Source organism: Rana temporaria, chromosome 2, assembly GCF_905171775.1.
Source record: "Rana temporaria chromosome 2, aRanTem1.1, whole genome shotgun sequence".
Lineage (NCBI taxonomy): Eukaryota > Metazoa > Chordata > Amphibia > Anura > Ranidae > Rana > Rana temporaria.
This window is the reverse complement of record NC_053490.1, coordinates 483,606,730-483,621,204: the sequence shown is the minus strand read 5'-3', so window position 1 is coordinate 483,621,204 and position 14,475 is coordinate 483,606,730. Positions and strand designations below refer to the sequence as shown.

General features: G+C 40.0%; 1 protein-coding gene across 21 annotated transcripts in view; it reads left to right on the top strand.

Annotated features, from left to right (window-relative positions):
- ROBO2 (roundabout guidance receptor 2) overlaps positions 1-14,475 on the top strand; it is a 1,260,761-nt gene that overhangs the window by 1,145,155 nt on the left and 101,131 nt on the right. For all 21 annotated transcript variants that reach the window (XM_040338780.1, XM_040338787.1, XM_040338783.1 and 18 more), the window contains 2 exons: positions 2,630-2,751; positions 13,824-14,055. In XM_040338780.1, the coding sequence (XP_040194714.1) occupies positions 2,630-2,751; positions 13,824-14,055 (354 nt within the window). The remainder of the gene's footprint in view (positions 1-2,629; positions 2,752-13,823; positions 14,056-14,475) is intronic.

Sequence of the window (14,475 nt, the reverse complement as noted above, 5' to 3'; positions counted from 1 at the left end):
CCAAAAACGTTGTATTTCCCATCACTTTCTGTACTGGAGACAACTGTCACCAGGACCAGTGAGGAGGATAAATCTTCCCTGTGGAGAGACAAGCAACAATAAAAGCATGACGGGGTTCCACGTTTCATCTAAAACTAAAATTAAACAATGATCTTTACATCTACTTCAGTGCTAAACTCCAGGAATTCAACTAATGTGTAAAATGTGCTGGCATACTATAAGTAAAGTCCAACAAGGTGCATGACACCTCTTGGACCTATCTTTTTAGTTTACATCTGACAGTTTTTGGAGCTCTGGGAGAATGTGTACTACTAGAGGAGCTCTGATAGGAGAGATGCTGTATTCTCACACACAGCATCTCTGTCTGCCCCTCCCCTTTGCTGTCCATTCACAGGAGCATTTGTATATTGTGACTGGGTTCACATATCACAAAGCGTTCTGTAATTGGGCAAAAGGAGTCGGGGGGGGGGGCACAGTGGCTGAATGTGACTCTGCAACTGCTGGAGCAGAGACCAAAAGGTTCAACATTGGAGCACTGGAAGTATAGCGATAGTTATGCTTATGGTGCTCCATAAAGCTGTCAATTGTAAATGAAAGAGATAAGGCTGGCCATAGATGATACGATTTTCTTTACTTCCACCACAAGTAGAAGGAAAGAATTTTTTTGATTCCTCCATCAACACAGTCAGTGTTGATGGGGGAATTCCCACCACCGTGCTATTGTATTCTGCCAGCTGTGCGTAGAACATTCCTGCCCAGATGAATACAATTGTTACTACCAGTGGCTATCCGCTGCCATTAACCAAATATAGAAAAATCTGACATGCTGGTTGTACCCAATCAATTGACTTGGGTACAATCAGCCAGCCCATACATGGATCGAAATTCAGCCAGTCCCTGCTGAACCGGCCAAATCTCAATCTATGTATAGCTGGCTTAAGTCCATGGGGTGGCATGCACTACATCGGACTTAAGCTCTAGTAATCTAGATTTTTTTTTAAATGGCTCAATTCCTTGAGTTCAGCTTCACACTTATTGGTGTAAGCCATGATAAAGGAAACTTACCAATATTTTAAATGTTTTTTTTCTGTCATTGAGCCACTTTACATTAAATTTCTGATCATTTTTAAAGAATACCTAAACTTTTTCCTATACATTGTTCATTCTTCAATTTTCAACCTACATTAGACCCAAATAAACCTTCCTGATGTATTGCTTTATTGCCAGGCTGCATATATAGCAATCGTTCTGATCTTCTTTTCCTCTTTATTAACTGGTAGGTGCTGCATTAAGGGTTAAAAACCCCATTCTGCAGGAGTCTGGAAAGTTGGACTGCAGCACTCTCACACAAAGCAGTGGTCCAGCTCTCCTACGATCCAGCATCCAGGTAGCCAGGGTGCTGTTGATTGGTACTCTGTTCGAGATGGGGCACAAGTGGTTATATTACGGCACAGGACAACCAGGCTGCTGCTTTGTATAAGAGAAACTGACTCCTGCAGCATGGGGTATTTTGTTTCAGAAGAAACTACAACTGAGCTTTACATAGCAGATACCTTATAGTGTTGATCATCCTACTGTATGTCACTCCTTATCTTCAGTAAAATAGCCTAATAACCCTAAAACAAGGAATAAAGTAACAACATTTAGGATCACCTGATTTGGCTCACCTATAAAGTCTGTCTGTGGTTAAAAAGTTGACAAAATTCCAATTGAAGGTGACCATAATTGCAAGACATAGAGACGGAAAGTGGAAAAAGGCCAAAAAAATTATACTACTGAAAACTTTGAATATTGTATGTAATTTTTTGTTTTTCACTGAAAAGCTGGAATTACTCTTTAAACAGGTGCATCCTAAGTTTCATTTATTTGTAAATGCCAAGGAGAGAACCATTCAAGGAAGATTTAAGATTGTGTTATTATTAATCAGAATAGCTCTACACTTACAGCCAATACACCTGCACTCAGTTTCTCAGGTACTTGTATCAGTGAAGAGTCTCTTCTACCGTCAAGTTTCTTAATTATGAAAAATTACTGAATCATGACCTAATTCTTGTCTGTATTAACAGATATACCATAACTTGATTAAAATTGTTAATCAGTGATTGTGGAGGATAGCTTAAATGAAGAAGTTAAAGAAGAGACAGAGAGTTGGCTGTCTTGGTTTAGTTAACCTTTGCTATCATCTGTCAGTAGATGGAAGGATGCAGATTGGCACCCTTATATGATACAAGCTGCATTTCTGCAAAACCAATATTTTGCCCAGCATTTTTTCATCTTGGGTTGTAAATGCTAGTCTGAAAAGCATACCACTCAAAGGTGAGTTTTATTAGGCATTATGTAAGCATTTAGGAAGCGCCTGCCAGGTTGGCTCTTGAAGTTTTCCAAACTCTGCCAAAGCCTTCTAAAGGACAGATGACACCTACTAAATGTCTGTTGAAGTTACCACTAGCAAAAGGGTGCTTGTTAAATGCTTTCCTGACCCTGCCTGATACTATTCAGGCTGGCACATACAAACTAGGATCAGGAAATGTCAATGTGTCCTTAGCCTAAATTACACTTTTATCCTATGCTTGAATATGTACGTATTATAATATATTATAACATTTTGTCTTAACATTTTCTCTGTTAGATATAAGCCCAACTGTTCAAGGAGTGGACCATCGGCAGGTTCAGAAGGAGCTGGGGGATGTGATTGTTCGGTTGCATAATCCTGTCGTTCTTTCACCTACCACAATTCAAGTCTCTTGGGCGGTAAGACCAATTAACTTGTTACGTTAAAACCCCATCTGACTCTAAATGCACTGAATTTTTGCATTGGCTTAGTTGCCAAAGGATCTTGATGGATTTCTGGAGCAGCACAATCTGTAAATACATCCTGGGACCTGTCTTCATATCAATACAATGTTAAAACTTACCTGGTTGTGGGAAGTGGCCTGAAATACAGTGTGCCACAACTTTTAGTTTTGGCATGTTGCGAAATACAGCCTGTATTTCCAGCTAACAATGTTTTGCTTATTTTTGAAAAATGTATTGCACCTCTGATATAGGGACAGTCATGTAGGGTGTGCTTTAAGGCCTTGTACACACGATCAGTTCAAACTGATGAAAACGGACTGAAGTTCAGTTTCATCAGTCCAAACCTACTGTGTGTATGCCCCATCGGACTTTTGTCCTTCAGACCAAAGTTTTAGAACTTGCTTTAAAATCGGACTGATGAACGCCTGACCGATCGGTCAAAACCGATGGTTAGTACGCAAAAGCATTGGTTCAAAACGCATGCTCAAAATCAAGTGGACGCATGCTTGGAAGCATTGAACTTCGTTTTTTTCAGCACGTCGTTGTGTTTTACATCACCGAGTTGGACTCGATTGGTTTTTGAACTGATGGTGTGTAGGCACATCAGACCATCAGTCTGCTTCATCGGTGAACCGATGGAACTGAACTTCAGTCCGTTTTCATCAGTTTGGACTGATCGTGTGTACAGGGCCTAAGAGAGCCACGTTTTTCCAAAATTAGGTAGTCAATAAAAACTAACCAACACTTTTGCAAATTCTGGAATTTCCTAAAGTGACTAGCTTAAAAACTGTAATGGATTAGCTAATGAGATTGATTTACTAAAACTAGTGCAACATTTGATGCAGCTTTGCACTGAAACCAATCGGCTTCCATTTTTTTTCTTTTTGTCAAAGCTTAATTGAACAAGCTGAATTTAGAAACTGATTGGCTACCAGGCACAGCTACACCAGATTTTGCACTCCCCAGTTTTAGTAAAATCAATCCCAATGTGTGGATATTGTTTGCTGGATAGCATACAGCGTTAAAACTGTAAAGATATTGTAGAAATACTCCATATGCTGTCAAAGAGTTAAAACACACACACACAGTTTGTTAATACACTGCAAAGAAAATGTGTTAGTGATTTGATTTTGACACATTCAGTAGTATAACAGGGTTGAAAACTTAGCACGTTGAATATCTAAAAAACTAAAAATAACATAAGCTGTGTAAACTGCTTGCATACTGCTTTGAATTTATAGTATATATAATGCACATAAACAAAATGCTATAGCTATATGCAAGGACTAGAAGAATAAGAAAGTCTTTGGGAAAGCAGTGGGTCAGTGCTAGAAAGTTAAAGTGGAAGTCCACCCGATTAAAAAAAACAAAAAACAGCAACTACGAATACTGCAGCTGCTGACTTTTAAAAAATGGACACTTACCTGTCCAGCATGCCCGCAATGTCGGCAGCCGAGGCCGAGCAATCGGTCATCTCTCGGCTGCCCCCGCCACCATCATCTATGATGAGGGAATCAGGAAGTGAAGCGTTGCAGCTTCACTGCCCGGTTCCCTACTGTGCATGCGCGAGACGCGCGCCGTGCCCTCACTGGTCCCCGCTGTCTCTTGGGACCAGTTTGTTTTTCCAGAAGACAGCGATGAGTGGCACAAAGGGGCGTGACTCCTGTGGCAGTCTATTCTTGGAAGTGGGTGCAAATATCTGTATTATACAGGTATCTTCAAGCCCCTCCCCCCTGAAAGGTGGCAAATGTGACACCGGGGGGTTTGAAAAATCGGAGGTTCACTTTTTGTGTGGACCTCCAATTTAACTGTGTAGGACTGTGGCCTTGCATTGTTAGCTTTTTAGGTCCAGTTTCCATTGTTCCGCTTGAGTTTTTGTGGCTTTGTGCTCTCCCCAAGTTTGTATGGGTATTCTCTAGGTACTATTGTTTATTTTTACACTACAAGAAAAAAAATCAATGACTTACAGCCCTGTATTTACAGACCTTTCCTTTTTCAAAAGCTGGTTTTCTGGTTGACCTTTCTGCTTCAGCAGTTTGCAACACTGACGGAAAGCAGGTATGCAGATGGGGATATCTAACTTGGTCTGCATACTAGTCCTCGGTCAGTGACTGAGAAAGCATTAAAGTTAAAGGTTCTGCATAATGGACAAGCAACTAAGATTTTCAGGAGATCTTCAATATGGCAGATCCTGTATTTTTGTCATGATGGGTTCACTAATTGACCTCTAACCTATGTAACCATAGTTTGTCTGTAATAAGTTTGCCGTTAGATTGTATGCTGATTGGGGGCCAGTATTGACTTGACTGGCTCCTACTGCAAGCAGAACATACTAATATATTTTTTTAGAGCTATACAAATAGAGAAAGTGGTAAGAAAGAAGCTCAGGAGAAACAACCAAAGTAGTATGACACCTTATATGGATTTTGCCAAGCAGGCATACTGTATGTTGGAGCTGCAGCATGGAAGATAAAGAACATGCTATAAAGATTATATCTTTCATCTGGCTTGGGAAATGCAAATAACAATATAAACCTGTGGTCTGGCAAGAACATGGTTGGGGTGACATCCTTAGCCAGTGCTTACAACCAAGACCATGAAATTAAGCTAATCCAAAATGATCAACCATGCAAAATTTCTGATAACATCCTTAGCCAGTGCCTACAAACCAAGACCATAAAATGAAGATAAGCTGAAATGATCAACCTTGCAACCTTTACAGAACTGGTCAATGTGGCCCATCTATTCAGTTGGGATATTCAATATACAGGCATGGCTGTATAACGGTCAAATTCGAATGCCTCGTACACACGGTCAGACTTTCCAGAGAAAAAAAGTCAGACTGGCTTTTTCTCTCGGAAAGTCCGGCCGTGTGTAGACTCCATCTGACTTTTTTTGTCGGAAGTCGGACGGACCTTAGATAGAGAACCTGTTCTCTTTTTGTCCGTCGGACTTTTGCGCGGTCAAAAGTTCGACCGTGTGTACGAAGCACTACAGTAAATCTTGTATTATCAGAAAAAAATGAGTGGGTGTTTAGTGAGCACAGTTTCATTTGTAATGTCATGTTTATGAAAATCTTTTTTGTATGTGCATAAAACAATTAATTGGTGGGAGGCAAAGATGGATGTAAACAGTTTTCTCTGATTTACAGCCTTCCTTTATCTAAAAAAACAGCTGTTTAATGTCCCTCGGCTTGTTTTTCTCAGTATTAACAGGCCATTATTGTGAGTTACATCCATATTTGCACATACATTTACTTAACGTAAAGACAGCAAAGTTTATTAAATGGTCTGCTAATGTCACACTGACATATGTTTCACAAAGCTCAACAGTGACACATTTCTCAGAATTCTGTTTGCACAGCTTGCAGACATTCTCATGTGTGTCTATAACAAATGTTGATGTTTAGAGTGATAGTTTGCTTCAAACATTGTACAGTATCTAAATGCAGTTAAAAGGAATCAATCAGATAAACATAGGATATTAAAGTGGTTCTAAAGGCAGAAGGTTGTTTATCTTAAAGCATTCTATGCATTAAGATAAACAACCTTATGTGTGCAGCAGCCCCCCTCAGTCCCCCTATTACTTACCTGAGCCCCATCTCGATCTAGCGATGTTGCACAAGAGACTTTGCTGTCCGGGACTCTCCCTCCTGATTGGCTGAGACACACAGCGGGTGCCATTGACTCCTGTTTCTGTCAATCAAAGTCAGTTTGCCAATGAGGAGAGAGAAGGGTGGGGCCGAGCCGTGGGCAGGGTTCACACTGATGAGAATTGGATGCAGGTTTTGGATGCCAGTTCACACAGCTCCAGGGTGTCGTGCGTCTTTGGCTCCATTTCTGTTCCAAATTCAGGCAAAAATTCGGACATGATTCACATCTGAAATGGAGAACAGGGACCTACTGGACCCCCTGCTGTGTCCCCCGTGGCCACAGCTAGAGTGATCCCAGCCTTAACTGAATCTTTATGCCCAGGGGCTGGGAAGGACTGCCCTATTATGTGACCACTGTGGTTGGCTGTCACAGTAGTCACATGACTGGGAGCTGTTCCCACCAGCTCACGTTTAGTACTGGAGAACAGCAGATGTCTATGACAGATAAATCAGTGCTGACAGTACGCAGTGAGCAGGCTGCCATAACAGAAACCTTAGCCGTCCATGGATGCATCTGTGTGGCATGTGGGCATTAAAGCCCACCCTTTCCCCCCCCACACATATGTAATACATGAGTAGCAAGAGGTTAAGTATTTATGTGCAGAGTGTGCAGAGAGCAGTTTGTATTTTAAAAGGGTTTATGAAATCCAACAAGAACTTATACTGGGTTGTTTTCTAAACACAATACAACTACCAATATTTTATAACACATGTGCCTTGAAGGAGATATTGGATGTATAACACACCAGGGATCCATTTATTTCTCCTATCTGCAGCCTCTGAAGACATGTACCTTGGTCCCTCAAAATAAGATTTCCTAAAGCTAAAAATCACTCATGATTCAGCAATCTGATTTATTGCTGGAGTGTGAGAGATAACAGTGAAGCATTACTGCTGCTTAACGCAAGGAAATGACAAAGAAGCCAGGAGCCAGCCATTATTATTCTGTGTCTAGAATTCAAGTGTACTGTATCAATAAAGGTAATCAACTTTCACCAGGTTATATAGAGGGTTAGATAAAGCGATACATGCATTATTTACTGCAGAAATACATAAACCAAGCAGTAAAAGCAGTCGGAAGGCAGAAACCTATATTAAATTAATAAATGAATATAGAATGGCCTTCGCGGGAATATGAAACATTAATATTGAACAATTATTCAGGAATATTTTTCTTTTTCCAAATGGCATGACTTGTTCAGACAATTACATACAAGCAGAGCAATGTAACTTTCTGTACATTCTGACTCTTATCAAGTCCCATATCTTGTTAATTTAATCCATGTTAACCAGGTGAGTGCCATTGGCAGGTCTCAAGTAGGCTTGTGTTTGATACCTTCCATGCACAGTATACATTGTCCCTCAAGCTACCACTGTGTTGCTTTACCTTTTCAATGAATGGAAAGCGCTAATGAGTCTCTGGTGGCTTGTTATTTCCCAGTCTAAATCCCAGGCTATGCTTATGACTTCATTATCCATGTGCAGGGGTATTATACATATAAAGAATGGGCTACACATTTTATCCTGAGATCAGAAATGCAAGGAGATACAGGCTGTGTCCTTTCTGTTCTTGATTCTCTGGAGTTTGATCATCACAGATGTTTCTGCTAGAGTGGCGATCTGTATGGACTCATACATCGTATTCATGGGCTTTTTGAGAGGCATGGCAAGCATTTAATGTAATGTTTCTTGAAGATACTACAGAAAGACGGAATGCTATTTTATGACACACTATCATCATATGGGTAGAGGATTGAGAACAGAGCGATTTCAAAATAATATACAGGGACAATAATGAACTGGTTTGATGTATGCAAGTCATGGGATTGAACGCAAACTGTTTTAGTCCCCTTATTTTATCTTGGAAATGTACAATCATTTATATCTAGTATACAAAGCAGTTTCACAACTGGGAATATAACACAGCTACCAGTTTAGAATTCAATTGAAAAGGATAAGCATTACTTCCATATTTTTGTGTTTGTGGTAGATGTAGAGTTTTGTAGAATAAAGTGGTTGTAAACCCTTACATATACCCAGTGAAGTGAACAGCCTCAGATGATACACAGAGATAAAACAAATCCTCCTACATAGGTTTTACTTGTTTATTTGTAGTCTTCTCCTCTCTAAACCCCTTCAAAAGTGCAGATCGTGTTAAAAAAACTTTCAACTGTCAGGATCACAGTGGAGGGGGTGGAGAGACTGCAGTAACACAGTGTGAGAGCTGATTGGAGGGAAGGAACACACCCCCTTTCACACACAGCAGAACTGTATTCTGAATAGACAAGCTTTATTCTGAGCTCTCCCTCCCGACACAAATCTTTTGTATATGTCGTAAATGCACCACACAGCACCAAAAGTAGTGCCTGCACTATGTTTTGAAATGTAAGGCAAAGCTTACATGGTACTTTTGATCCGGTGTGGGTGTCGCTACATTTTCACTGACCCCCACAGCAGATTTCAAGAGCAATGTGATTTGAATGTGGTGCAGAATGCTGCACAGGAACGCAGCTCTCCTGCACTGAATTTTAGTGTGAACGGGCCCTTAACCACTTTAGCTCCGAAAGGTTTTACCCCCTTACCGCCAACACTGAAGAAATGGCACTTTGCTACAATGTAAAGTAGTGAGTGTACAGCTTGCATAACAGTGTCAATTTGCTGTCCACTCAAAAGTGAGTACACCCCTAAGTGAAAATGTCAAAATTGGGCCCAATTAGCCATATTCCCTCCCCAGTGTCACGTGACTCGTTAGTGTTACAAGGTCCCATGTGTGAATGGGGAGCAGGTGTGTTAAATTTGGTGTTATCGCTCTCACTCTCTCATCCTGGTCACTGGACGTTCAACATGCCACCTCATGGCAAAGAACTCTCTGAGGATCTGAAATAAAGAATTGTTGCTCTACATAAAGATAACCTAGGCTATAAAAAGATTGCCAAGATCCTGAAACTGAGTTGCAGCACTGTGGCCAAGACCATACAGAGGTTTAACAGGACAGGTTCCACTCAGAACAGGCCTCACCATTGTCGACCAAAGAAGTTGAGTGCACATGCTCAGTGTCATATCCAGGGTTGTCATTGGGAAATAGATGTATGAGTGCTGAAAGCATTGCTGCAGAGGTTGAAGGAGTGGGGGGGGGGGGGGGGTTCCCAGCACAGAAGAACACTGGTATATTTAAAGGTGGTGTCGCTTTTCCAAATGCTAATATGCTAGTATCCCTTTAAATCTGTTTGCATAGCAATTCGAACTCAGCATATCATGTCAAACCATATATAACATTAACAAAACAAAACAAACAATAAATCAGTCCATAATGTGTCCTTTGGTATGAATCTGCTTGCAAATGCTCAATAATTCATAACAAAACAGGCTTGTGTTCACATATCTAAACGACAGCTTCCTTAATTAGTGTTCACCACTATGTGCTCCAATCATCCACATGCATTAGTGATAATCCCCTCATCCGATGTGCCCTCCAATAAGGCCAACCAATGTTCTATATGTGCTTTTATCCCTCTCTGGGGATCAGTTTTATGCTGTTTCTCTCCTTTTCTGGTGATCCTGAGATTAGAATCTTCCTTCTTCTACACTTATCTCCATATGCCCACATCATAAAGAGAGAAAGCTAGACATAACAGGTTTGTTTATTAAACACTAAGTATAAAAAAACACTCATATTTTCCTGGTGCTTAGAGTGCACCAAACTGTAAAAGCATTCAGTCCTCACAGTGCGGGTATAGGACAACCCGACAGTATTTACACAGTATGCTCACAATGCGGACCTCAGTGTGATGACAACTTGATCCCTCCCCAATGCGTTACGCCACAGGGTCCCATGGCTTCCTCAGTAGGATATCATCCAGAACATTGACCACACTGAGCTCTCATGCCTAGTGTGGTACATTTTTTATAGGAAAGCAAAAAGACTGGCAGAAATACCAAGGATTTTAAACAAAGGAAGCAATACAAAGAGAACAGGATACATTTTCTGCTATAAGTACATGCTAACAAGCATTTATCAGAAATATTAAATGTTGGGTTTACATATTCTTTAAAATATATTTTAAAATGTTTTATGCTGCAGTGGAAATCAGGAAACTGTCTGTGTTGTCTGACAGAGGTGTCTGAATCACAGACCTGGCTGTACAGAATTACAAATCCAGGGAATCCAATCCCAGTTATCTTTAGCTGCTTCCCTGTCATTTGGTCTGTTTGCACTAATTAATGTATATGTACTCGGATCACCTCAAAATATCAAAGCTTCCTGTGTATCTCTAACCCATATAGCCTAATATCTTGAAACATTGATATTTTTCCTAAGATTTGTTTATTTCGAATACAAGTGGAATGTTCGTATCTTAGTTTTCAACTGCCTTTCTCTTGGTTCATTGCTTAATTGTAGAATAAAAATGCTGTTTTGGTGAAATCTGAACACAACGTGCATCCTGCCTCTTACTTAAACAATTTCATGTTCGCTGTCAACAGAGTCAACACTCTGTATTAATTGTATTGACAGAAGCTGACAGGTTAAACAGCGCACAGCAGTTCAGCTGAAAACTGGATGTATGTAGACCACTGGAAAGTTAGGAAATAACTTTGTTACTGTGAAGTCAGATTACTAATTAAGACAATTTGCATTACTTTAGTTGTCATTCAGTTTTTAAAAGGGCTTAGAAAAAAAGCCTCACCTAATACATGCAGGCTTATAGAAAAGACAGACTGGACATGTTCAAAATCTTAAACATATGGCTGTATAAAATTACGTTCTCTTTTAAAGTTTTAAATGCGCTACAAAATGCCATTTGGTTTCAATCTCTTGAAGTAGTTGCTATTTTTAAAAGTGAAAACATAAGTGTCGTATATTATAATAAACTGCTAAATATGAGATTTTAAATTAAATTGCCTCAATGTGTTTCCAGTTTGCACTTTATTGCCCCTAGTCATGAAAGTGTTTTCTATATTTTCTCCAGAGTAATATATTCTGTAATGTTAGCATTAGGAATAAATGATGAGCACAATGTGTAGCTCGTTTTAAGGGCCAGTTACTATTTTTGTGGACAAAAAAAGAAAGAAATTGAGTATAGAGACTTATGTTAAAATGAATGGTAGGCCATTAAAGTGAAGCTGTCACATTGCATTAGCATATCATATTAACTTAAGACTGGTCCTAAAAAAGACACAACACAAGGTGCTTGCTTCAACACAGCCTGCTCCATACACACTAAGCATCCTGCAGTTCTGCCACACACCCTGCAGTACATCAACCCACTACTAGGGCCTTAGTAACCAATAAAAAAATGTTAGGGGGCCTCTAAGGGGGTGACACATTCTCCAATTGAGCCCTCTCTATTGCACTAGCTCTGATTGGTGGCCTTTCCTGTGTAAAAGATAGTATGGCAGTGCATCTAAGTTGCACAATTCAGTAAAGCCCTGATTAGTGAGAGATTGCCATTTTGATCTCTCAACAGAGTCTGTGGATAAGTAGTTGCTATGTACTTTGTGTTTGAGTTTCCCCATCTTGAGGAGAAAATTATATTGTTAATTTTGCTCCCCTTTTTTTGTTTTTGAGCATGCCTCCTTTTCAGGGGAGAACTGAGCAGGGGGGGCATTCACCGGTCAAAAAATAATATATGTTGGGCTGGTGGCCCTGATTAGAAATATTCACTTAGAAAATCTCAATTAGAGTAGGACACACACACACAGTATCACCTGATGCGTATCATATAGCTATCTGCTGCAGATTCAGACCTGCAGTCTTCCAGTATTGACATTATTTGCAGCTCTGAGATGTTTGGTACTGGATGTAAGGAGCTGCAAAGGAGGTTAATGCGGGAAGAATAAAACATGGAAATGTGCTCATGTGTTAAAAGAATGAGAATGATGAGGCGTATTTGTGGTGGCATGGTATTTTATTTAGTATTGTATTTAAGTGAGTGCAAATTATTTTTACTGAGCAGCATTTATCTTGCTGAGCTCTTGCAATTCACCCCAAGTTAGTTGTTGTTTCCTCCCAGGCCAAGAGTTTCCAGTCTTCCCCTGCTCCTCTGTGTGGATGGAGTGAAATGGAAGAGTTTTTGGGCTGTTGCTATTGCCACTTTACTTTAATGTAAATTGCAAGTTGTAAAAATATGTGCAACTCTTAAAAAATTTTTTTTTATACATACTGTGTATATTTAATGATATTTCACAGAAATGCCTACTTTATGGTAAGTACTGTATTTTCTGGCGTATAAGACTACCTTTTACACTTAAAAAAAATGGCCAAAAAGCAGGGGTCGTCTAATACGCCGGGTCAGCTGCTCGGATGCCTGCTGGATGTGCGGTAATACTGTATGTAGCTTCAGCTACATACAGTATATACCGCTTAGCCAATCCCAGTGAGCGATGTATTCAAATGAATACAGAGCCTGCTCAGATTGGAGTAACAACTTCTGCCAATCCGAGCAGGCTACATACAGTAGCCTGCTCGGATTGGCTTTGAGAGTCAGAGAGGTGCGGGCTGATGATGTTTAAGCCGTTTGCCATGATTGGCTCCAGCTCCAGCAAGAATAAAGAAGAATATGGCTCCAGAAATAAGAAATATGAAGCTTCGGAAGCCTCAGAAGGGGGGTCGTCTTATACGGTGAGTACAGGCAAAAAATCTTAAAAAACTGTAAAATTAGGGGGTCGTCTTATACGCCCGGTCGCCTTATACACCAGCAAATAAGGTAGGCATTTTAAAATAGACTTGTTTATTGCCCAAAAACCTTGGATAAAAAATGTACTTCTAAGTATTCACTAGAAGCCCCAAAGAGCCCATGCAAATACCTTTCTAAAAATTGGTACTTGTATGTGCTCAGACACACCACCCTGTTGTCATAAAATAGGTTGTTACAACACAGAGTGCTACATTGTTGGATATACCCACACCTTAAAAGATTTTTTTTTTTTTTTTTTAAAGAGGCCTGTTGTATTGTTGCAGCTATGTTCTTGCACTTTTTGGTATCTAATGGTGTCTACTATATGGAAGCTCTTCTAGTTTCAAGAATCTGTTCACATTTGGGTCATTAAAACATGTCTGTCCAAATATTGCTAGAAGAGCATATCCCTGTGCTGAAGTTTCTGAAGACCATCTCTGTATGCAACAAGATATCTGTTTGAGAAACCTAAGGTGTAAGCTGCCATTCCCTTACTTAGGGGTCATGCCTTAATTGAGTGTAGCCAAGCTGCATCCATCCAGTTGAAATCACTGCCCCTGAAATTGCATGTAACACAGACAAAATTGTAAAGGTTTTTATTGGTGGCTTCATTTAGGGGTGCTTGCCTTGTGACAGCTTTTCTTTCATCCTGTCATTGCAGTTTCATTATTCATAATGCTTATTATTTTCTATCTGTGCAGGTTGATCGTCAGTCACAGTTCATACAAGGATATCGGGTGATATACAGGCAGACGTCAGGTCTGCAGAGTCCATCTGCGTGGCAGAACCTGGAAGTGAAGGTTCCAGCTGAGCGTGGCACTGTGATATCCAACCTGAAAAAGGGGATTACTTATGAGATTAAGGTTCGACCTTATTTCAATGAGTTTCAGGGAATGGATAGCGAGTCAAAGTCAGCCCGGACAACGGAGGAAGGTAAGAGAGCTTCATGAGCTGCATTCATTCACCTTATTATAACTCCTTTACAGAATTGGAAATTGACTGCTCTTCTTTTTTAATACATAAATGGTAAAATCTTTCTGCTGATTACCACAGAATTTACTAAAAGGATTATTGATTCCTGTAAAGGAATTAAACCACAGCACTGTCCATCTAATATTATATTTACATTTACTGTGTAGCTGGTGTAAGCTATTGTGTTCTGTTCCACAAGCATCAATTTCATAATTTTCACCCTAGGAAAATTTCCTAGGGGAACATATCAACGTTTCCTGCAGCTTCAAGGGACTAGCCATTTTTAGGAAAATTGGATAGCCCTAGTCATTTCCAAACATTAAATGTTTAGCTGATATTGATAAATGATAATTGCATAAAATATGTTATTGTTATAAGCTG